The sequence below is a fragment of the Mus musculus genome, chromosome 16, assembly GCF_000001635.26.
Source record: "Mus musculus strain C57BL/6J chromosome 16, GRCm38.p6 C57BL/6J".
NCBI lineage: Eukaryota > Metazoa > Chordata > Mammalia > Rodentia > Muridae > Mus > Mus musculus.
In genome coordinates this window covers 25,955,553-25,981,573 of record NC_000082.6, presented here as the reverse complement: position 1 = coordinate 25,981,573, position 26,021 = coordinate 25,955,553, and the positions used below count along the sequence as shown (strand labels likewise).

Genomic DNA, 26,021 nt, shown 5'->3' with positions numbered 1-26,021 from the left:
AATTCAGTTCCCTGTTCAATAAACAATGTAACATGGAGAATTAGGAAGGTGCACACAATCTTTTTTTGTTTTGCTTTGTTTTCTTTTCTCTTTGGGACAATATGCTGATATGAAGATAGTGAAACTAATTGTAATAAAAGATCAAAGAAAAGACTTTAAAAAAAAACCAACACAGCATTGGGGGGAAACTGAGAGACCCACACAAAGCACAGCATATATTTTGATTTAGGAAGATAGGTGAATGGGATGCAGTTCAGAATCGGAGCCTATGTAAATACAGTGTTCTTTGCCTTGGGGCAGTTTTATTTGATGAGAAATTTCAGTCTCAATCTTTTTGAATGGACAGAGTCCCTTCAGGAGTGAATATGGATGGGGCAGAAGTTCATGGATTGTCAATGGGAAAGAAGTCACCGCCCAAGATAGGTCGAGACCTAAGAGAAGGTAAGTATTTGTAAGCTTTTACCTCTATAAGGATCAAGGAAGAGCATGGAATGTGGAAAATGTTTAAAAGGTTGAGGTCAAACGCATTTCTCTATAAGATTGAGACTACATCTGTCAATGTCTGAACTCAGATCTCTATATCACGGAGAAAGTGTTTCCAGATACTCCTTCCATAATTTGAATTAGACAAGGTCTGTGTGGTCTTCCCCATTCTCGGCTGAATAATTGAGGGATAGAGAGGTCACTAGACTGATTTCTGTTGCTCAGCCAATGAGAGATTACTAGATAGTGTGGGTGAGTCAGCGTATCTAAGAATCTTGGAAAAGACATAGTTAAGTCAGATCTTACAATAGTTCATCTGAGATACTTAAATAATATAGATTCCAGTGAGGCTTTGAATAAAAATAAATTTTATTTTGAAAATACAAATGATGTGGAAATCTGATTCTGGGCCTTGTGCATGCTGTGTAAATAGCCTAAAACTGATCTACAATGTCAGCCTAAAGATATTTCAGAGTGATTTATAGGCATGTGTAGAGAGCTGGTCTAGTGGGTAAAACAAGCAGGACACAGGCATAGAGATAAATAGAACAGAATGCTGTATGCCTGGTCACAGAAGAACAAAATTAGTGGAATTGCAGAGTACTGCCCCAAGCAGTTTTTACATAATCAAGCATCGCTCTAACAATACACTGTTAGCAAGAGTACCATTGCCAATATTACCAGTACTTCTAACACCCATTATTTTTCAACCAAACTCATGTACCTTCATTTTCATAATAACAGTCTCTCACCAGAGGCAATTTAGTCACTTCTCAAATGTCTCACAACATGTGACATCTGGCAAGCCCTTGTACCTGATGATCATATTTTCTTCTATACCTACTGCATGGATTATAAATAATTATACCTAAAATATAGCATAAAGTATAAGTCATGTGGACAAAATACAGGTATAAGTATATACAGGGGTTAGTCCCAGGACTGACCTTATCTTAAGGGTATCAGAGTCTGAGATAAAATAGCGTAAGATTGACAGAACACCTGTGTAGCTTCGTGTTGCGGTAAATCTCCAATCCAAATAAGCCCAGGAAATGAAACACAACTCAATTAATATAAATGCATGCTGTGCGCCTAGATTGGGCAGACCTACCACTACACTACCATCTTTCCCATTTGAGAGACCCCTTAGAACCTGTGGTTTCTCCAGGCCAGGTGCTTCTGCACCCCTTTCCTTCTTCCTCTTCCTCCATGGTTCTCATTCTCTCTCTCTCTCTCTCTCTCTCTCTCTCTCTCTCTCTCTCTCTCTCTCTCTCTCTCTCTCCCCCAAAACCTTCAGCTCCACCTTCCCTTCTTTCTCTGCCCTATCACTGGCTCTAGCCTTTATTTTATAAATTAAGATGGAAAGAAGGTTTACAGGAAATCAGCTGAGTGCTGACTCATTCCTTGTTCGCAATCCCTCACAGAAGAACAGAATACACATCAAATATAATTAGCCCCGGGGCTATCCTCAACAGCTTCCTGCATCCTTTAAACCACCCATAAACTACTTATAATACCTAATATAATGTGCTATGCACATATTACAAATTTGCATATGCTATAGTATATTCTCTAAAGATCAAGGACAGGAAAACATGGATATGTGTTATTAGATGCCGACACAATATTTATTTTTTTAGCTTTTTCAGTTTCCAGTTTTGTTGAATGTATAAACGTGGAGCTGCCTATATACAGCCCCAGCTGTAAGATAAGAAACCAAAGTCCATGCATCCAGGGGTCTTCCCTTCTGCCCCCAGGAGAGCTGGTTAGCACCTCCCTGGCTGCTCTGAAACATCTGGCTCTTGCTGGTCCTGGATTTCCCAGCCCCTTCCTTCCTGTACTTACATCGAGTTGGTTGGAAACAGTAAACAGGATGATAGGCTCACCTGCTCTGACCTAGACCTCAGGGTGTAGCTACAGAGCCCAGAGCCTGAAAGCTTCCTAGTCAGCCAGAGTTCATGTTCCTTTTGAAGCTCAGAAGCCACCCAGGAAGTGAGTGCCATTGTACCCGTACTTTGATGAAAATGTTTCAGAATCCAGTGCACTTGCCAGATTTCAAAGCTTTTCTCTTTTTTCAGCTACCAAGGGATCCAAGGTCTGGTAACTAAGGTTAGCAGGATGGGTGGAGGGGGAAATCTTTGTAATGATTGGTTGGTTATCCAAAGCTACCATTTCCATAGTTCTCTTGGTTGAACTAACAAAAGGATCTCAGGATGTATTCTGGAAACCTGCCAATATGAAAGATAAATAAAACCACACCACTTTTTGTATCTACTGTTTCCATGAAGGCAAACCATTTCTGTAAGAAGGTACATGGGATGCGTTCCATCACTGTCACTGAGCAGATGTCGGGGAGCCACCAACATGACATCGCAGATTTAATTCCAGTGTCCTGTACCTGGAGACAGCATTAGATCCCAAAGGCACAGGGCTTGTCCCCACTTCCCTTTTCAGGCAACAAAAGCCACAGTTGGCAGTCACCTGTGCTGATTGATCTCATTTTTTGACCAGGTACAAATGAGGGATGCCATGATCCATTTTGGATTTTACTAATTTGACAGATATGATCAGAGAATCCAGAAGCATGCTTAGCAGTTTTCCATAAAAGATGCAACACAGGATACAAATGAACGAGCAGATAAAGTAGACATAGGGCAAGGTATAAGGGAGCCAGGCTACAGATCTTCCCTGTACTCTCTGCATTACTACCCTCCCAGCATCTCCACTGAAAGTTTATAGAAACCTGGTGCTTAAGACTTCTACAAAGCCTGATTTCCACATCCTCCATCCCCCAGAGTGCAGTTTATAACCCTCTAATCCTTAGTCCTTCAGGGACTAGACCCGTTCTGAGTCTATACAAGGGAAACACCACTTCATTGGCATAAAGCATTGGCTTTATGAAGACTATGAATGATAAAATATACTTCTATTATTTGGAAAACTTAAGTGTTTTAAGTGTCGAACTAGGAACTGGTAACAAAATATACATAATTTCTTATTTCACCACAACTTCAGTGCCCCAGACACTTGAATACAACCCAAACTGAGACTAGTGGCAAGCTATAAAGTTCCCAGTCCCAGAACACTCTGGTGGCTTGGCAGAAAGCAGATGCCAAAGGGTCAAGACAGCAGTGACATGCTGTAAAATAAAGAATCTGTCATCTATTCGACATAGTGTTAAATAATATTCACACAGGACAGCTCTTTGGTACCAAGAGGACAGTCACTGGGGGCCACCTCTGAAACTAACCTCAAGTAAGAAACATTCATGATGACTTGATGAAGACACCTCTGTCACATACTCATTCTTTTCACACCCATTTTCCAAAGACCATACTCACTAATGACTTCAGAGTGACTGGGCACACGGCAGAAATAATGTTGCCCTTGGAATCGGAAGGAGGGCTTGGTTTCAGGATGTGTTATGGTAGGAAGCACACTATAAAATGTCACTCCTTAATCCCTCTGTGCCCTGCAGTAATCATCTATGAAGGAAGGGTTATTATCTTTCACCCTAACCCATGTCTAGTGACATGCGATATTTATGGGAATACCATTGCTCTTGCCATGAACCACAAACAGGGAACACAAGGGCACACTTCTCTACGTGATCTTTGTTACATCCAGGGAGCTGGAGCCAGGCACATACTTTATGAATGAGAGAAGAATTAAGTTGGTTAACTAACTCTCCCTGCACAGTGGTTAACAGTTGGCAGCAGCCATCAAACCAGGCCCCAGGAACCACAACTTATTGGAGTACATTTTTATTATAATTTTCACATCTTCCTCTGTCTGGTGTGCTACTGGAAGTCATCTTTGGACTGATTACATCCCTGTGAATGCCAAGGTTCTCTCTCTCTCTGTCTCTCTCTATCTTTCTGTCTCTCTCTGTCTCTCTGTCTCTCTCTGTCTCTCTCTCTCTCATCTGTTTTCTAAGTATGATAACTTTCTGTTAAAAATTGTAAACATTCTCTGGTAATTAAATGAATTCGGGAAAAGCAGGTTTCAAATATTAATTTTTCCAGTGTCTTAAGTTCTTTAAGACTTCATGGGGCCCCTGCCTTCACATGGTGTTTGAATATTACTTGTCACAGGACTGTGAGTACTGCCAATAATATAAATTCATCTTCTAAATATACTCCATCAAGGCAAGCTTAATAACATTGATACCAGAATCCAATATAGTATTCTAATTACAGCTAACTAATCCAATAATAATGATAATAACAGCAAACACTTATACAGAACTTGGGTGGTACTTTTTTTTCTAAATGTTTTAGCATTGTAATGTTAAGATTTGTATTTTAAGAATAATCTTATTATCTTCAAGTAAATTACTTCAAACCAGAAAATAATGAATACTTGACAATTTGCAAAGCAAGCTAGATCACTAAACTCTGTACTTCTATTTCAATTTCATATTGGCAAATGTTTTCTCATAAAACTACAGTTATCCTGCTGGTATCTCAGCTAGGGCTTATCTTGCTGTGATAAAACACCATGACTAAAGGAAACTTGTGGAAAAACAGCTTTATTTCAGCTTGTAGTTCCACATCACATTTCACAGTCCATCATGGAAGGGAGATGGGGCAGAGACTCAATAGCAGAGTGTGGGATGTCTGCCACCATCGAGGCCCGCAGAGTAACAATCAGTAAGAGGCATGAAGGCAGTTCAGTTCAGCACAACTAAGTAGCCAGCATCCATTCAAGCTCTGGGAGTCTGACTCTCTAGTAGTTTATTTAAGCATATTTAAGCACAGCACAATTTAGTGAAAACTTTCCAGGTGATAATGAACTCAATTCCATGTGAACAAAAAAAGCTTATATAAATCTCCTCAAAGAACAAAATACAGTAAATAAAGATCAGATGTGACTATACCTTCCAAAAAGATGAATTCTATAGATTTACTGCATGTGACATTTTCCATAAAAATAGGTTTTATAGACTGACTGATGAAGACCAAGCTACACATCTGTTCTATATGTAAGGGGAGCCTAGGTTGACAGTTCAGGCTCCAGGAACCCCCAAGGGTCCAGTTGGTCTTACTATGGAACCTCTATCCCTTTTGGGCTCATTAGTCTACCCCCAAACTCTCCCACAAGACTCCCTGAGCTCTGAATCTCTACATCTGTTTCCATTAGCTGCTAGGTGGAGCCTCTCAGAAGAAAGTTATGCTAGGCTCTGCAAGCATAGCAGAGTATCACTAATACTGTCAGGGATTGGTTCTTGCCCATGGGACAGATCTCAAGTTGAGCCAGTCATCCTTTAGTCTCTGCTCCATCTTTGTCCTTGCACTTTTGGTAGGTAGGATACATTTTTGGTCAAAGGTTTTTTGGGTGGGTTGGTGTCCTTATCCCTCCACTGGGAGTCATATATGGCTATAGGCTACAGGCCCCTTCAGGCTCCATATGCCCCACTTCTAGATGTCCTAGTTTCGGGCACCCCCATAGATTCCATGGAGCTTCCCTATCCCAGGTCTCTGGCTTGTCCTAGAGATGTCCCCTCCTCTGCTCACTGCTGATCCCCATTCCCTCCTCCCTCTCTTTCCCTATACCTAATTCCCCCTCTTCATTTCTCTCCTTACCCCCTCTCCCACCCAGTTTCCTCCTTCCATCCACCTCTGACATCTGTTTTATTTCTGCTTCTAAAGGAGATTTAAGCCTCTTCCCTTCAGCCCTCCTTGTTATTTGGCTTCTTTGTGTCTATAAATCATAGTGTGGTTATCCTGTACCTTATGGCTAATATCCACTTATAAGTGAGTGGTGCAACAAATTCTAAGAAATATCAAGTTATACCAGTAGCCAACATCAAAGTAAATGGTGAGAAGCTTGAAGCAATCCCACTAAAATCAGGGACTAGACAAGGCTGTCCACTCTCTCCATACCTATTCAACATTGTACTTGAAGTCCTAGCCAGAGCAATTCGACAACAAAAGGAGATTAAGGGGATACAAATTGGAAAAGAGGAAGTCAAAATATCACTTTTTGCAGATGATATGATGGTATATATAAGTGACCCTAAAAATTCCAACAGAGAACTTGGAGTTACAGAGACAAAGTTTGGAGCTGTGACGAAAAGATGGACCATCTAGAGACTGCCATATCCAGGGATCCACCCCATAATCAGCCTCCAAGCGCTGACACCATTGCATACACTAGCAAGATTGTGCTGAAAGGACCCAGATATAGCTGTCTCTTGTGAGACTATGCCAGGGCCTAGCAAACACAGAAGTGGATGCTCACAGTCAGCTATTGGATGGATCACAGGGCTCCCAATGGAGGAGCTAGAGAAAGTACCCAATGAGCTAAAGGGATCTGCAACCCTAGAGGTGGAACAACATTATGAACTAACCAGTACCCCTGAGCTCTTGACTCTAGCTGCATATGTATCAAAAGATGGCCTAGTCGGCCATCACTGGAAACAGGCCCATTGGACACACAAACTTTATATGCCCCAGTACAGGGGAACGCCAGGGTCAAAAAAAAAAAAATGGGAATGGGTGGGTAGGGAAGTGAGGGGGAGGGTATGGGGGACTTTTGGGATAGCATTGGAAATGTAATTGAGGAAAATACATAATTAAAAAATGCAAAAAAAAAAGAAAAGAAAACTACTTAACATTTCTACTTCTATAAAATACGTGGTCCTGAAAACTAGGACTTTATGGATTTAGTCTCAGAATAAAAGAAATTCTACATTTATAAATTTTGATAGTAAATTTTAAAAATTAATGGAAGCAATGATTAGGTCATCTGAAGGACTGTCTTTTAGCTGAGTCCCACTCTAGATGCGTATCTTGATGGGGGCACTGAAGGTCAATTCACACTTATAGCTTGATTTAATTATTAAAGATTAACAATAAATCAAATTGATAGGCTTTAAATAATGTGGTCAGCCCAAGCCAGATAAAAAGTAAAATTCATCATATTCACAAAGATTTCATAGTAGTTTCAATATTTAAAGAATGGAATTTTAAAAACACTGCCTTACACAGTAATATACTTCAAGAAATGAAATATACCCAAATAACTTAGTCTCAATCATTCAGGAGAATGTTCACGTGGAATCTGGTATTTTATTTTAAGCAAAGTAATATCAATCTTTTTCACTAATATTCCTGATTTGGCCACAGTTTCTTTTACATTCCTACTTTATTTTGATTTCATGGCTTTTGGCACTAAGTTAGATGAAACATAAATATAGATAATACAGGCATAGCTTCATGCTTGCACACGTGGAAGAAAACTTCCATTCAAGCTAGCTTGATGCTCCTCCAGAAGCAACTGCTGTAACAAATGGCTATGCATAGCTCAAGACTGATAAACTCTACCTCCTTCTTTCAGAACTCCATTGGCCATGACTGTGACAGGAACTCAGATCCAAACAGGACTAACAAATAGTGGTTTTGCCTGACTAATCTGCTCATAGCAATCAAGGAAACATCCATTTCTTTGTCTCCTCTTCCTTCAGTGGATGCCTTTTCACTCCCCTGGCAGTGCCCTTTGACGCTCTGTGCCCTCCGTAGCTGGCCTCCCTCAGGGAGCTGTGGTACCTTCAGGAATGTATCAGGTTCTTATAATCCTGACTATAATGGGGGAAGGAATTGTTCGCTTTCTTTGTTCAGTGTCTGCTTCAGTCTCTGCTTTACCTTTCTCGCTAACAGAGGCTGCATCCCCACACCCAACTCATTCTCCAAGGAGCCTATGTGGGGCTCATGTTTCTAAAACACCACAGGCAGCACTCGCATGAAGAACAGTAATTACCCTAAATACAAGAGCACATTGTCAACCATACTGGGGACACCAGAGGATGCTGTGTTCCATGATGTCTGAGTCCCAATGCGGAAGAAATCTCGGTGCCAGATCTGAGGCACACATACTAAGAGAGCAGGAATCTTCAGGCAAGCAGTTGGTTGTGATGCTGTATCAGAGCTACAAAGGAGGGTCCACGGAGAAGGGCATCTACCTGGAGGAGATGCTGGCGCTTGTGGAATTCTGCTTTCTAAGATCAGAATCAAATAAAAAACCAACGGTTTAACCATTGCACATAAAATGCTTACAGTCCTGTGGCGAAAACTGGTACCTAAACGTGTACTTTTCCCTCAATCTATATTGTGTTTGTTGAATAATGATAAAAAGAAAGAAAAGGAGGACATGACCACTCCTAAAGGATTGAGGGTATTATTATAGATATAAGAGAGAGCATCAGCAGAGGCATGTGGCAGAGTCCAGAGTGAACACGGCAGGCCATGTGAATCGGACACATGAGGAGGAGAAAAGGCATGAGAGAGCCAGAAGCTGAAAGGCCAGGACAGTGGGATGATAAATGTCAGCCCAAAGGGCAAGAGGCCAGCTAAAATGGCTGGGTTATGTAGGAAAGGGAAGCTTGGACAAGAGGTACCTAGCCTAGTCCTTGCACAGGAGAATTCAGAGTTCAGGGTGTATATGCCCAAGACGGGCTGCCAGTCAGTCTTTGATATGATAATCAGCACCTCCATTAACAGATTGTCCTCAGGTTTGAGACCTAAACATTTATCAAGCTTTATACTATGAGATTTGTCTTTTGCTTCTGTGTTCCTATGGAGTCTGCCTCTCTGGTGTTCTCCATTGCAGACTGGCTGTTGGGTTTTCCGTGCTCCCTCTCAGAGGGTAGAAGTAGCAGAAAGATACTCTGCTTTGTTCCTCCAGGTGGCCCTCTGCTCTACGAGAACATCACCTTCGTCTACAACTCTGAGCAGCTGAACGGGACTCAACGGGTTCTTCTCGATAATGTCCTGTCGCAAGAGCAGTGTCGGGAGCTGCACAGTGTGGCCAATGTGAGGACGAGAGAAGAGGAACCCTTAAAGCTAGCCTACCCTGACCCTAGAAGGGAAAAGACCCTTTGCCCTTCGGTCCTCAGCCTGCAGGACAGTGTTCTGGAGGAGGGCAGCCCCTGTGCCAGAGTATCCTGAGCTTTGATGGCAGCATCAGGGAAACAGGCTGCAATTGCTCTTAGGAGGAAGACAGTAACCATGGAGGTGCTTTTGTAGCTTTTGGGTTGGAATAATCTGAAACTCCCACTGGCTTAGTTCTTCGGAGAGTAGCCATGTAGCATGTGCCCTGCCTAGCTTAAGAGTTGCTGGAGATTTCCCTTTATTTTAACCAGCAATCAGCCAGTACATGAATAATTTGTATTATATTTCTATTTTTTAAAGTAGTATTTATTTTTAATGAAAATGGACTGATGATCAAAGAAAAATTTCCCCATTGGTTAGAAGTGGTTATACCTGAACCATGGAGCTAAATGATACTGGGTGCTGGATTGGAGTCTCAGCTTCTGGAAGCCAAAGCAGAAAGGAACCTACGTGGATCCTTACTTGTCTCTAATAGAGTCTTTAATTTGTTTTTTTCCTCAGGGAATCATGCTGGTTGGTGATGGATACCGAGGGAAAACGTCACCCCACACACCCAATGAGAAGTTTGAAGGAGCAACTGTTTTAAAAGCACTCAAAGTAAATTCTTTGCTTCCCTTCAGCTTGGGTTCGTAGGGGATGGCTGAGGCCTTTGTGAGTGGCAGATTGAGGAAGAAGAAGAATTTAGAAGGGCACAACTGTGAGACAGAAACTTGGTCAGTGGTTTCTGTCTTTTGCTTTCGGTGCTGAGGATCCATTCTCAGCAGATGCTCAGCCACTGAGCTTCACCCTGGCTGTCCGCTCTGCTGTTTCAGGCGATCCCTTCATTGGGTTATCCATTTACCAAGCTTCATGCTTCCTAAGTTTCTTTCTCCCCCAAAACTATGCAGCCACTCTCCTCACGGATCTCATGAGCTAATGATGGAAACATTCTAAAATCAGTAATTCTCTTCTCTGAAAGTAGTATTAGAAAAGAAGAGTATATTATAGGAGATGGGAAGAGAGAGCAATGAGCTTTGTACTTTCCCATTGTGGTTAGAAAGAGTTGTTTCAGTGGGTCACTGTTCTATCTGATCCCACAAGCGTGTAGAAGTTATTCTTCCTCTTCACTGATGCGGAGATGGCAGTCTGTATTCTCTTAATGAAACCTAGAGTCTGTTTGTCTCAAACCTCCAGCCAAACCCATGGTCTCCAACATCCCTGGCTTTTTGTTGTTTCAGTTTGGTTATGAAGGCCGGGTGCCACTGAAGAGTGCAAGACTGTTCTATGACATCAGCGAGAAGGCTCGGAAGATTGTGGAATCCTATTTCATGCTGAACTCAACCCTGTATTTTTCCTATACACACATGGTCTGCAGAACAGCCCTGTCTGGTAGGTTTCCAGAACCTGAACTTGTCATCTTCTTCCTAGCATGTCACAGGAAAGAAAACAATGCATAGAGAGGACTTATTACATTCTAAGATGGTCATTTATGATAACTCTAGCTTTCTAAAACAACAGAAATTTACTAACTCATTTTCTATCCCCTTTGTCTCCTAAAATTCTGAAAGACCCTCATTCTGTACATGTTCTGTCTTCAAACCCATTTCTCATAATGGCTAAGATAGAATAAAAATGCTTCTCTCCTTTGGGCTTCAGGGACTCAGGAAGCTGGAAAGTACAGTTGCGGACTCCAGTAGAGTAGAGATGTAGACAGTGAGGAACTCAATAGAGAGAGTTCTGAGAGGCAGGGGCCCCTCACTCCTGCTTGTCGTCATAGTTTCCGTTTTCTCCTTACCTCAATGTGAGTGGAAAGAACTATGTCAGAGCACTCTACCCCCATGGAAAGTGAGTCAAAACCTTTGGTTTGCATCTCCACATCCTCTTGGAGACCGTATGCAAGCCATACAATGTGCTGGGTTTACCCAGGTATACGTATTCCATCTCTCAAGCTGAAAAGACAGGTGTGGCTTGGCCCAAGTTCCATATCAGGGTTGTGCTGAGCCACAGGAATCCCTCAGCGGCTATTTTTATATAACACAACTACCTTCTGTCTCTCCATCTTTGCAAGGGACAGGCAGAAACTGAAGATGACCATCAAATTGTCCTTTTGACTGTTGCACATTGCAGTGATTCTGTTGCCCTTCTCCATCCTGCTCGCTCTCATTTTGTTGTTGCTGTTGTTGTTCCTTATTCTGGCAGGGCAGCAGGATCGAAGAAATGACCTCAGTCACCCCATTCATGCAGACAACTGCCTGCTGGATCCAGAAGCCAATGAATGCTGGAAGGAGCCTCCCGCTTACACCTTTCGGGACTACAGGTAAGGATGCCCCTACTCAACCCTCGGTGGGAAGAGGGAAGTGGGAAGATGCTCTGCTTGCTTCCTCGTTCATTTCTGTGAAGCAGAGTCCTCCAGGAATCACCTGGAGCCTTCTCCTTTTTATCTTAAGCATCATGCACATTTTCCCTCCTTTTCCTTAGACCAACTGCTCTCTAAATCACTTTGTTTCACTAAGGCATAGCATTTTGCATGTGTTTCCCACTCGGAGAGCACACAGGCATGGTCCCTTAACATACATAACATATTATCACATGCATGTGTATTATTCACACCAAGAACCGTGTCTACATTTTTCCATTATGAAAACAGAAACGTTGGGAAATAACTCAGGTTTCTTTAAGGGGTTGGCCACTGAGAGTTTGACCAATGAGTAGTATATGGTCAACACTAAATTGTTTTTTGTTTTTCTTCTTTTTTGGGGGGATAGGTCAAAAGGTTAGAGATGGGAAGACCTGGAAGGTCAGGGTACATGGTGTGAAATTCACAGGTATTCAATAAAAATATTGTGTTGGGAAAAGTAAAAGAAAATAGAAACTCACAAGGGAATACTGTTGTATAGTTTGAGGAGATATGTTAGTACACAAAGAAGATATCCTAGCATGAAACAGTGCATCTTAATATGTAGTGACTATTAATACTTAACAACATGGCAGTTGCTATGTTGTATTTTATTCAAAACATTTAGTGTGCAGTCCTTATCTGAGTGACCATGCTAGATCACAAGGAATTCATTGCCTAAGCTAAGGAAAGAAAGCCCATCCCCCAAGGTTCCTTTTATATCTGGGAAAACGAGGGTTATAAGCAATGTGGCTGGATTTAGAAGCTATCTGAAATCAAGCCTGACTAACTGTTGACAATGTCAAATGAGCATTGAAACAAGGCCAAAACCATATGGAAACGGAACCAATAAGCATCCAGAGTATAAGCCAGACACCCCTGAGCTTAATTTCAAGGGTTGGGGGGACCAACATCAAAGGTAACTCCCCATTCAGGTGGCTCCCTTCACTGGTCGTCTGTATTTTACTATGAGGCTGCTGAGGACTGTATTGTCACTGACTGCCCCACCCCCTCCTTGCAGTGCTCTCCTGTATATGAATGACGACTTTGACGGAGGGGAATTCATCTTCACAGAAATGGATGCTAAAACCGTGACTGTAAGTAACCCTCTTCCTAAAATTGGTTTAGCATTTTAAATTCAGTCTTACCATCTTCCCAGGATCTTACCGATTGCTGAATTTTAAGTAGTTCTGAGCTCAAGAACTCAAGAGGTAAAGCGGGTTCTGGTGGTCTATACATAATGAAAATACTAAAGCATAAGTCGCCATTTCAGTCCATTTTGAAGATGAGCAAAGTGAGAAACGGGGTTTTTAAGAACTTCATCACAGTCATTTAAAAAATGTTAGGTGTGGAATCAAAGCCTAGAGGTCCTGTCGAGTGACCTGATGGGAACTTCCAGCCCGAGTCCCCAAAGCATTCACATCACAGACAGATCAATGGCTTCCAGGAGCCAGAGTGCTTAGGCTAAGCACGAACTCCCAAACGGGTACACATGTGCATGCAGATTGGTATAAACTGTTAAGGATAAGCCATGAACCCTTTAACTCCAAATGGATATTTATATTCAGTAGTGTTTAAATCAAATGTCACAGTCAACTATTTTATTAACAGTCAAAAAAAATGCCTTCAAAAACCAGCATCCTTAGCACGCACAGACGATATAGTTAGATTCTTTTGATCATTACACCAAAGATCAATCTCACTATAAGAACACTAAATCACAAAAAGAAGAACTTATGAATTATAAATTATTGATTACAAAGTCTCTTTCTTCCTGCAAAATCTAAGCAGCTGAGACATGTGCATAGGTAAGGGAATTTCAGACTCTCTCCATGTTTTGTGCATTCAATTTTAGCTTACCCATTTTCTTCAGTGGTGAAATATTCATGGAACACTATGGTGGTTTAAAGTGGGTGATATCTCAGGCTACACACTGACTTAAAGAAGATTCCTATTGCGGGTTGTTGAAATAGTTCCCAGAAACACAGGTATAATTTTAAATATTTCCTGCATTTGAACACAACAATGTATGTTCAAACAGACGTGCTGATTCACTGTTTAAAAAGTAAGTCAGTAAGTAGTTTGAGGCTTCAGACTCTGAGGATATAAACCAGGATTGATGATCTGGGCTGGAGTTTAAATCCCTGAAAAGGATTCTCACTTGTGAAGGAGCTTTGTGAACAAAACGTCTTATTTCCAAACTTTGAAAACATGGAAACTGAAGAAGAAAAAGGTTCCTATTTTAAATCACTCGAAAGAAAAATCAGACTGCTGGTTGAGGATTCCTTTGCTTCTACTCCATCTAGTGGCCATATTTGGAAGTGCCCCTGGTTGATGGTACAGGGGCTGGCTCTGTCTTTGCTGAGTGTATGTTAAATACCAACCTGCTGCTTTTGTGTGAAAGCAGGAAGGGGTGGGAGATGTGTCACTTGAACAGTTCTACACTTCTAATAACTGCGGCACCTACAAAAAAACACAGAATCTACTTCCCTCCAAAAAGTAAATGAAAAAAAAAAAAAAAAAAGTGGAAAACCGGAAAAGCTCACTAGCTCAATCATGTTCATTCATTTAGCAGAGTTTTAAGGTAGGAGTTCTTAAAGATGAGGAATTCTCATGTATCTGCTTTCCCTTAACAAACATAATCCAATCTCAGGAGAAGTGGGCAGGGTCCTTTCTCCCCCACCCCTCATTGGATACGGAAGGATTGTTTTGTTCCCAGCACCTACATTAGGTGGCTGACAACTGCTTCAGACTCCACATTCTAAGGACTCACACCTTCTTCTGGACTTCATGGACACTAGTACATGTGTTTATGACCTACACACATACAACCAAATACATACACACACACACACACACAGACACACTCGCACACTGGGATTCTTAATTTTGATTTTGCCTACTTCTGCCTTCTCGCACTCAGACCTAGGACAAGAGTTAATCTTACATCGCACTGAAGGGTTTTAGGAAAAATTCAGATCTGTTCCTGAGAGGGTTAGAAAGACATAGTCCCATAGCTGAAGAATGCCCCTGTCTTCCCACACACACAATGGCTGCTGCTGTGCTGTTTGCTCTTAAACAACCTCAGTGGAATGAGTAAGCTCTCATTATCCCCTAAAGGATGCAAAATGACATGTAATCCTATTACACACCTTTTAAGACATAGGACCACAGCCTCCAATACTCAGTGGCGTACGCTTGCTCAGACTTAAGATTCTCAGCTCGGTGCCCTCAGCAGTTCCCTGAATGCACTGACTGCCCTGCTGATAGTCAGCAGACAGCTGGGCATCGGGCAAGCTTTGAATTGTTGTTTCAGTCATTTCAGACCTCTGGAACCGTGAGTGGGTCAGCTCGAGGGGTGGTGTGTTCTCACCACTGGAGGCAACCACGTGATACCTGTATGACCCATGGACAAGCATAATGTAAAGGAAGTGAATTCAAAGCTTCGTACAGTGACAGCTACATAAACCATAGGTGTTTGGCTGGAAAACTGCCAAGGGTGTGCAACCATGTAACTGCCACTGGGGCCACCAGTAAAACTTCTCTGGTACCCCTCATGTCCTGGTTCCCTTCCAGTTTTACAGGGACCAGGATGCACACTCACATTAAACATCAATGGATCGATAGAATGAAGAGCTGATGTAGTGCAGTAAAGTGGACGGTTTGTGTTCTTGAGAGGGCAGGCTGTCACCAGAGCACATGCCACGTGATTCCTGTGTGTATGGGACCTGCCACCCAGGTCACCTAAGTGTTCTTATTATATAAGGGAAATGTTATTTTGAAACTTTATATATTTTACAGGTAAAAAAAATGAGAATCGATTTTTGTTTTCAGTATTCCATTATGAGGACCCCCATTGTTCCTTGCTTCAAATTTTAGCTGAGGGGAGTAATCACACCGAAGGAATGATAGAAGGTCACGTGGTAAGGAACTGGAAGTCTAATTGTCATTTTGTTCTCAGGCCTCTATAAAACCAAAGTGTGGCCGAATGATCAGCTTCTCGTCTGGCGGCGAGAACCCTCATGGCGTGAAGGCGGTCACCAGAGGCCAGCGCTGTGCTGTGGCACTATGGTTTACACTGGACCCTCTTTACCGAGAACTGGTGAGTCCACACCAGGCTCTCTGGATTGACTACTCTGTAAAGTCCTTTGCATCATCCCTAAGTCTGTAGTGGCTTTTGCAGTAAGATTTGGGGAAAGCGGAGGGGCTGGGAAGGAAGTTTTGTACCCAGTTGAATTCTAACTGTGAAGACATGTGCAGAAATAGATCCACTAGCGCATCTTCGTTGTCACAGCAAATGTTGACTATTGAACTCACTGGCACCATTGTACCATGGTACCAGTGGACCACGGACAGACAGACAGGGACTTTCTCCTGGTCATGAGTAAAGTTAAAAAAGCATTCAAACAACTCTGACTAGTTCATGCAGCATGCATGGGAAAGACGAAAGAGACCTGGAAGACCATTAGTATTTGCTACACTATTAAGTTGAATTTTAAAATAACATTATATTTGAAGTGTCCGGGACACTCACTGTTTCAATCTGTCAAGAGCCCTGCAGTTCAGACCAGCAGGCAGAATAGAAACTCCAGGGAGAAAGCAGTCCATTTCCTTTAGGGAGTACCTTCCAAGTCCTTCTCTTGACTCAGTGATATCATCAGCTTAAAAATATCCATCAGAGCGTCACCATAGCTCAAGAGACTGAGTGTGGTGGTCACTAAGGGTAGATCTGAAGCTGACACAGAAGTCTACTGATGACTTCAGAGTCTACTGAAGAGCTGAATGTCGATAAAGTGTTTTACACCTTTAAAGGTTTGTTTCTTGTTATTGTAGCATCTCTCTAGGTTGAACTGGTTGTACTGAAACTCACAATGTAGACAAGGCTACTTTTGAACTCACAGGGATCCTCCTGCCTCTGCCCCCAGTGCTGGAATTTAAGGGATGCACTAAATAGAGCTAAACATGCTTTCTTTCTTTAAATTATGTTTGTGTGTGCACATCTGTGAGTGTAAGTGGAGTTCTGACGAGGACACCTATCCCCCTGGAGTTGGAGTAAGCCACCAGACATGGCAGTTGGGAACTGAAAACAAGGCCTCTGAAAGGACCCTATGCATCGTAACCAAGGTCATCTCCCAGCCCCCGAAATTCTAGCCTTAAAATGATGTGCATAGTTTTCCCTTTAAATTTCTAAGCTAAACTAAATCCAGTTTCAGCAGCAGCAGCAGGAGTTTGAAAAGAACGTTTTATTTTTGTCTACACCCTCAAAACACTTTCTCTTCACGTCTAGGTAGGGCTTTAGGTCAGAACTGAACAGAAGATGAACAGAAGAAAAGTACAGGGGAGGTCGGCAGCCAGGAAAGGCGCGCACCTCAGTAGCATCTTATGTCGGGGCTGTAAGAACAGCTTGCACTAGCTCAGACACAAAGAAAGACAAAAAAGGCACCAATGGCCAGAACCTAGCAGAGGCCAGATAACTTTCTAGGATGTGTCGCATCCTCCTTCCCCTGTAGTTTCTCTTTCCCTGTGTTTTTAATCTACAAAATGCCAGCACCATTGCTCTATGCAAAGGTCTAGACAGCAAATTGTGGAAAATTCGGCACCCTACTTTAGTACTAATTTTATATCCGCCACTCCATCACAATAAATTGTAGCATTTTATTAAAAAAGTTAATACATAACTTGTTCACAGCTCCTTCCTACTCAAGACACTTCAACACCAGTGTTTATGCTACATGGAAAAGTACTAAGAAACTTCTCCAGTGTGCAGGCTTTAGTGCCATCTAGTGGTCAGAGTAGGAACTGACAAGCACCTCGTAGAATTGCTAGTTGAAAACTTTCTACTCTGGATAAACTTCCAGGAATCACCTGAGAGTCTGATCCCTAAAACACTAATGCCTGATTCCCACCTTCAGATGTGTGTATCTAACTATTTCCAGAGCTTTCTGAGTACCAGGAGTTTAAAACTTCCCAGGTGCTTCTATAATGTAACAAAATTTGTGAATCCCTGGTTTAAACACCAACTTAGGATTTCTGAACTCAGAAAACCTGTCTAAGAAAAGTAGCAGATTCTCTATATAAGTTACTGTATGGTGCATGGTTGTGCATGTCTTTACTCCCAGCACTGAGGAGCAGAAGCAGGTGGATTTCTGAGTTTCAGGCCAGCTTTGTCTACAGAGTGAGTTGTAGTACAGCCAGGGCAACTAAGAGAAAACTCTGTCTCAAAAAATAAAAAATCATATATATGTGTTATGTGTGTGTGTGTGTGTGTGTGTGTGTGTGTGTGTGTGTGTGTGTGTATCAGTGTGTGTGTGAGAGAGAGATCAAAAGAAAGAAAGAAAGAAAGAAAGAAAGAAAGAAAGAAAGAAAGAAAGGAAGGAAGGAAGGAAGAAAGAAAGAGAAAGGAAGGAAGGAAGGAAGGAAGGAAGAAAGAAAGAAAGAAAGAAAGAAAGAAAGAAAGAAAGAAAGAAAGAAAGAAAGAAAGAAAGAAAGAAAGAAAAGAAGAGAGAGAGAATCTTTAGGGAGTATTCAGTCACATACATACATACATACATACATACATACATACATACATAAGATATTAGATGGTCTGTAGACATCTGTCCCAGCACTTGGGTTTCTTCCCTCTTCTTTTTCTTTTTATTAGATATTTTCTTCATTTACATTTCAAATGCTATCCTCAAAGTCCCCTATACCCTCCACCACCCTGCTCCCCTACCCACCAATTCCTGCTGGCCCTGACATTCCCCTGTACTGGGGCATATGATCTTCCCAAGACCAAGGGCCTCTCCTCCCATTTATGGCCGACTAGGCCATCCTCTGCTACATATGCAGCTAGAGACACAGCTCTGGGGGGTACAGGTAACAGACCCCTTCAGCTACTTGGGTATTTTCTCTAGATCCTTCATTAGGGGCCCTGTGTTCTACCCGATATATGACTGTGAGCATCCACTTCTGTATTTGCCAGGCACTGAAATAGCCTCACAAGAGATAGCTATATTAGGGTCATGTCGGCAAAATCTTTCTGGCATATGCAATAGTGTCTGGGTTTGGTGGTTATATAGGTTTCTTCCTTCTTAAGAGAAGCATGTACTGAGAGTTTCTTGTGGTCATCAAATGTGAAAGCTTTGCATGTGTGTCAGCTTGCTGAGCCCCATGCTTTCAGATGTAACGATGCAGTTTTCCATTATTTAGTATCTCTGCCTGTATCGTTATTAACTCCCAGCTCCTACCTGGCAAGAGCTTTCTTTTCAAGTCAGAACACAGTTATTCTTATAACTTAGTATGCTGAAAACTGTACTAGGACCTGGCAAAGGGGAACAGAAACTGGACAGGACAAAATTCCTGCTTTCATGGAACTTAATGTCAAGCCAGAGAGATGATAACAGGGACCCACATTATTAAACAACTGGGCAAGTTTTTTAAGAATTGTCTGCAGTAAATGATCACTTAGGGACATAAAGAATCAGTTAGGGAAGGTTTAATTTGGGAATTAAATGTAGGCAATAAGATTTATAAGCTGAGCATCCCTGGGGAGATGCACTCTAGGCCTTCATTCCCATAAATACTTCTCTTTTCATATAATAGAGCCCTTGACAAGAGGTAGTAGGTTTTCTGGGCACTGGAAATATTTCAGTGACCACGACAATGAGATCCTTCTCTCTCCTTTTTACAACCTAAAAGAAGAATAAAGGACTGCAAATAAGCAAAGGTGTGTAAATAATCAGATTTATTACAACAGCAATACACCTATTGCTATATTTTATATATAGTCTATATAAAAATAGAATAACATAACTGACTTAACAGTAGATATTAGACGAACTATTTACAAATGCAGGATATGTGAGCCAACTACAAGGAACACTGGAAGAGAGGGAGGATGGCTTGCAGAAGACCGGAGGTTTGGGGTAGTGTACTTGAGAAACAAAACTGGATGGGGAGGCAGCTCAGGGTTGCAGCACACGCCTTGCATGTGCTTAGCTTCTGGACCCTATCCCTAGCACCAAGAAAACAAACAAACAAACAAACAAACAAACAAAAAACTGAAAACACAGCCCACAGAATGAAGGCCAAAGTAGCCAGAACGGCGTGTTTTCTAAAAGGAGCGTTGAATGTAAGGGTGAGAAGGAGCCAGGGGCAGTGTTTCACACTTCATATTAGGCTGGTGGACTTTTTTCTAGCTGCTAAGAAGCCATTGTGGCCATCCTTCGCTCCTCACACCCTTGTAAGCTCCCCTAGTCGTAGGGGATGACTACACGGAAAAGATGACATTAGCCAACATGTCGACTTAGATTAGAGGAGTACCACAGGTCACAAGGGTTTAACTTCAAGGGGAGGTTGCCTTGGAAGTTTAAGAAGACCTGCTGTCTCTATGCTGCACTGGTACAGGGGTAAAAGAAAACACAGACTATACTGGGAGTCTTCGGGGGGAAGGGGTGTATTTCAAACCAGGGCTGGGAAGCTATTTTGAGAATGAATACTCAGAGACTTTGAGGTAACCAAAAGTTTTAGTATAAGGTGGGCAACAGAGGGGCAGCACACAATATAACTGAGGAAGAAAAAACAATATTAAAAATCTGAAAGCTCACCAAGTAAACAGAACCAGGAACCAACAGAAGAATGGTGAGTGCCATGTGGAACAGTGTTGCAGTTAGACTTAAGGGAGATTGTCTACCAGGAGCCTGAACAAGGAGGGAAATTTGTTTGGAACCTTCTAGAATACCCAGTGAGAAGAATCTGAATGAGTTACTCTTAAGATGTAGCGCTTAGCTATTTAGAGGACCTTTCACAATGTCCAGACACAGTTTTAGTTCCCACAATGTGGAGACATCTTCTAGACCAGGGATGTTAACATTAGCAGTATACAGGAAAGTTTCTCTGTCTCTGTCTCTGTCTCTCTCTTTCTCTCTCTCTCTGTCTCTGTCTTTGTTCCCTCAAATGTCAGTAGTACCATGTCTGAGAAACTCTGTCCTTCATTCTCCATTAAAAAGACAGGGACAGACACAGGACACAGAAAGACAGGGCCAAAAACCTTATCAAGTGTGGGAGATCAGGACCAGGCTTTTCTGGCAAAAGGTGAGTATTCTTTTCTGAGAGACACTGAGCTAAGTAAGAGATGATGATGCCTGGGAGACAGAAAGGGTAGGAAGCCAATGAATAGATGAAACATCTTCTGTAAGAGCCATCTCGGAAAGTAATTGCATAGAATGTGGGGATGTGTGAAGAGCGTACCGGTTTGGCTGAAGTAGGCTTATCCCTGTCTGGGTGTTGCACCAATCTGTGCACAGATGGCTGGCTGGAAATGTTGGGGAAGCATCTGCTGCCCGGGCTGGTTATTACACTTGTACCAGAAATGTGTCAATTGTCTTTTTGCAGGAGCGGATACAGGCAGATGAAGTGATTGCCATCTTGGATCAAGAACAGCGCGGGAAGCATGGACTGAATATTAACCCCAAAGATGAGCTATAGAAAAGAGAGTGCTCTATTGAATATTTATTTAAATAGATGATCTTATGAGAACCTTTTTATTTTTGTACAGAGCCGTAGTATAAATTAACAGGATACTAAGAGTCGTTAGATTTCTCCCCCTGTTCCCAACTTCGCTTCATTTGCTTTCTTCTGGTCTTCATTGTTTTGCTTCAGTTCATCATTCAGAGCCCATTCACACCCTCAAGCACACACCGCACTGAGTCACAACACCCACACTCTTCATGTCACACCAGTAAACATGCAACAGAATTTACACTACAGAAGTGCACACAGGCCATGTACACATGGCACAAACTCCCAAATACGCCACACATACATAAGACAAACATAAACATACAGAAACACATACCACCCAGATACACAAACACTACATGGCACACACACACACACACACACACACACACACACACACACACACACACACACAGTTACTTTGCAGCATATTCAGAATATCAACATGATCAGCCTGCACTCAGCACCCCACAGCTAGAGTGTGCCCCGAGGTCTAAAGATAGGATGTGAATTGGTCTCAGGCTTCTATGGTTTGCTGCCTTTCCCCCATCACCTTTCATGGTTCCATTGGCTGAGAGTTCAGACTCTTCACAGCAAGTTTGCCTTGTGTCTACAGGAGCTCCCAGGACACAGTCTGCCAAGTCCCAAGAATCACAGAGAACAGCATCTTTCAGGCTTGAGGAAGCCACCACTGGATTAAGGACTATGGCACGGGGTCCCCTTGGGTAGAATGTTAGGACTGGTGTTTTCAAATGAAGTTCTGATTCCCCTCCACAGTGCTCTGTAAGAGGGGACACCTAAACAGGGGTTCCAGCAGTGTAGGTTCACCCCCAGTGGTGATGGAAGAATGAATACCTTAAATTGCCCTGCCCTAGGCACTATTGCTGCTGGAGAGGGGCTCCTGCTGGTATAAATTCAGAGCTGTTTCTCACAGGCTGCACCTCAATGGCTTCTGTTGGGCAGCCTCCTCTTCCTGCTGCTGTCAGCTCACACAGGCATGCTGTGTCTGAAGTGTTTAATAAAGGGATCCTTGTTACAGAACTTGTCTTCCGATGCACACCTATTTTATCTTCCAATGATGTTTTTGTAACTATCTGGGACAACCCAGGAACACATGGACCATGACAACTCTGCCAGCAGACAGTGGTCTGCAAGAAAGTGGGTAACTTGCTTTGGAGGGAACAAGACTGGCTAGCGAGCTGGAGTGTTAATTCAGAGAACTCAAAGACTTCGGGGTTCACTGCAAAGGCTCTGCTCTCAGACCACACCCACTGTTGCAATGTGCTCCAGTAAAGGGGGAGGTTCACTTTCTGCCACTTGTGATCTGGTTAGGGCTAAGAAGACTTTGCTCGGTGGAACTGAGAAATTCAACTTCAGTGCTGTGTGCTGTTGGCCTACCACTGCCAAACCAGAATTCAGGATGTATCTCTGCCGTGGAAGACTGGGCAAAGCTCTCAATTCCCGGGTGACCTAAAGCAACTAACTCGCTTCCTCTTTCTGGACTCCAGTTCCTCTTCTGAAAATGGTGTCATTCATTATAATTGTTTCCAAAACCCTATGCCTTCCTCAAGATTCAAACTGAACATAAACCAATAGCAAGACTAATATTAGAAATATTAAAAAATACAAGCAAGTTTTTTTCTGCTAACATCTGAGAGTGGCAAGTGACGTCACCACAGGGCTACTACAGGGCTATGAAACTTTTACCCCGACTTTAGGGTTGACAGTTCGTGATATGTGAAGCAGTTAATTTGTTTGCTCTTCACTGCAAAGCACTTGCTGGCACAAAAACTCCATGATAGACAGATCTGGGCAAGGATCTAATTTCTGTTTTCTGGTTACAAGACATCAACAAAGAAATCAGACCTTGGCTCTGCACAGTTCTTGTTTCCTGGGTGCGCTCGTGCCCTGGGAGAGGCAGCAGCTTCAGCACAGAATGTGCCATCCAGCCCATAGAAAGTGGGTAAGCGCCTCAGTAGATGCCGCCACTGTTGTGTGCGATCCCATCGTGTGTCACGCTGACAGCAGGGAGTGGTTGTTCCCGTTCTGCTGGTTGGCCATGTTGCTTTACACCTGGAACATCGAAGATCTACTAAAGCATTCATTTTTTTAATCTGCTCCACATCAAACCATGCATAATTTCATTCAAATATTTAGGGAGTGCCATCGAATGACTTAGGAAAGCCAAACTCAGAAATTAGAGTCTATATGTTAAATAGTCCTGTTTGCAAATAAGTGGAAAATCCCATTCGAATATTTGTAGTTATAAGGGCTGAAGAAAGCCAAAGAGATTACAATCCAGTTGCCTCTTTCACTTTGGGCAAAAACTGAGGCTCCGACATGATGCTGTGATGACTGAGTTAGAGCAGACAGGAGTAGGACTGAAGCCACCGCTGTTGGAATAGGGGATGCAAGAATGCCTTGCCTGTGAGGCTGAAATCTAGATGCAGGGCTCCCTCTACCTAGAGAATTTGTACGTTTACCTCTTTGGCCAAAGATGGAACTTGCCTCTCTCATCCATGCCTCTGCAGGTCTAGATCCTTCCACCAGGGCCACCTTTTCCCTTGTTTACACACATGGACCCTAAGCTCACAGCAGAGTAAATAACAAAGTCTTACTTTTTTATCACTTAAGGACCATTTGTCCTTTCCTTTTTCAAAGTTCTATATTTCAAAGGCTGGTTTTCATCATCATAATACTGTATCGAACAGATATAACACTAAATATGGTCTTTCCTGGAGAATGCACATATGTTCTAAGCATGGGATACAATGCCCATTTAACAGTGGAAGACAAAGAGAGCCATGAACACTGTAATGACTGCCTGTAGACACTTCCTTGACTTAAGAGCATGGAGCCAGAGGAAGAAGCAAGATCTTACCAGAGAAAAGCAAAACCATCTGAGAACTGTTGCTCTCTACACCATCTGCCCAGGCCTAACTAATTTGCTAACAGGAAAGGTTTGCTTTTCTAGAATCACACAAACTCTTTTTCTTTTCCACCTAATAGCTGTGAGACAGCATGCATCTCCTTCTGTTCCATGAGATACATCGGACCCAAGTCCCTAATTCAACTTGCTTCCAGTTCCTTCATGAGACATACCTAGTGCGCAGCAACCCCCATGACAGTCATAGAGATCATGAGGGAATCATGGATGGTGTCTTTTTGCTGCCCCTCAAAGATAGAGATTGTCTTTGACTTAAACGTACCATGGACTGACCTAGGACAGTGCAACCTGGGATGTGAAGTACCTTTCTGTACAGCCTGCCTCTCAGCTGACAAGGACTTCTCCGTTTTCCTGGCTTCTCATCATTCGCACAATAAGTAACATTTCTTTGGCATGTACTCAGCTGAAGAGAAGCCACGGAATGAGTCAGTTCCATTTAATAATTTATACCTATGAATTTTAATTGAAGTACAAATGCTGAATTATTTCACAGAAGACAGCCACAGGGAACAACTCCCTCAATGACGTCAAGGAAGGAGTAATGGGGCCACCTCAGAAGCTCCTCATGCCAAAGCATTAAGTATTCGGAGGAAGCTGACATTGTTGTAGCTGGAAAGTGGGGAAAAGGAGACCAGTCCCACACACTGAACTCTTAGAGGGAAAGAGGAGCCATTTGGCAAAAATTCCAAACTACAAGACCCTGGGTTTCTTCCACCTATCGCCAAGAAGCCTGTGGAATGACGTTACCCTCTCACATGGTCCCAGCAGCCCACCCTCAAATCTTCTGCTCCCGGACAATTTGATGTTTTCAATTGGAGATGCAGGGTCTGGTTTGTTTTTACCTGGTTAATAGCTTCGGATGCATGGAGACAAGTCGTGTCAACCACCTTTGAGCTCACTGCTGGGCTGGAACAGTGGCCCTGTGAGACTGTCAAAGTCTCTGTTGCCTCCTCCTCCTCCTCCTCCTCCTCCTCCTCCTCCTCCTCCCTCTTCCTCCTCCTCCATGCAGAAAAAACAATGCTTTCTGTGCCCACTACTGTTCTGACCTCTGAGAGCCAACAATGACAAACTTGGAACAATCTGATCATTGATCCTGCTCTTTAGTACAATGGATGGCAGAGGCCATGTGAATGCTTGAGCCTGGTCTGCTATACAATGGATGGCAGAGGCCATGTGAAATGCTTGATTTTGGTCTTCTGTACAATGGATGCCAGAGGCCATGTGAAGTGCTTGAATTAGTGAATCATCTCTGGCTTCAGAAATCTTATTAAGAAGCCATAATGCAATAGCTGAAGGTTGCATTCCCGCTCCTCTCCACGTTCCTGAAACGAGGCTAGGGAGGGGGGTAGGATTGGCTGCTCATTTACTGTAAAACATACCTTTTTTTTTTTCTGGCCATGGTAGCTGTGTATCTGAAGGAAGCAGAAACCAGGAGAAGAAGATGGTCTGCTTCTCTTTCCTCCATAGGGCAATAAAAGAGCATCCAGGAGAAAGGTTGGGAGCTATGTCTGCTCATTTCCCCTGTCATTTGTTCACCACCCCCTCTGTCCTAGGTAAATAAGAACGAGTCTTTTCCATCAGGGTCTCCACTTCAACCTCAAACTGGATATTAGTCTTATTTATATATGGAAACCCTTCCTTAGGCTCTTCTTCTCTGACTTGAATGCCTTCCCACATGAAGGCAGGTCCCTGACATAAGTCTCAGGAGTCCTTTAGACCTTAGTTAAAGCCTTCTCCTTTCCAGATTCATGTTTTCACCCTTGAGTTACATCTGGTGGTGGGTGGGGTAGAAGCAGGGACCGGGCAAGAATTACTGGCCGTGTCT

The 26,021-nt window shown here is 42.7% G+C and overlaps 1 protein-coding gene across 1 annotated transcript in view; it reads left to right on the top strand.

Moving 5' to 3' along the window:
- P3h2 (prolyl 3-hydroxylase 2) overlaps positions 1 to 22,290 on the top strand; it is a 146,530-nt gene extending 124,240 nt beyond the window's left edge. The window contains exons 8-15 of the mRNA NM_173379.3: positions 347 to 441; positions 9,169 to 9,296; positions 9,876 to 9,971; positions 10,592 to 10,742; positions 11,553 to 11,670; positions 12,770 to 12,845; positions 15,710 to 15,850; positions 21,124 to 22,290. Of these exons, the coding sequence (NP_775555.1) occupies positions 347 to 441; positions 9,169 to 9,296; positions 9,876 to 9,971; positions 10,592 to 10,742; positions 11,553 to 11,670; positions 12,770 to 12,845; positions 15,710 to 15,850; positions 21,124 to 21,216 (898 nt within the window). The 3' untranslated portion in view covers positions 21,217 to 22,290. The remainder of the gene's footprint in view (positions 1 to 346; positions 442 to 9,168; positions 9,297 to 9,875; positions 9,972 to 10,591; positions 10,743 to 11,552; positions 11,671 to 12,769; positions 12,846 to 15,709; positions 15,851 to 21,123) is intronic.
- Positions 22,291 to 26,021: the final 3,731 nt, after the last annotated feature.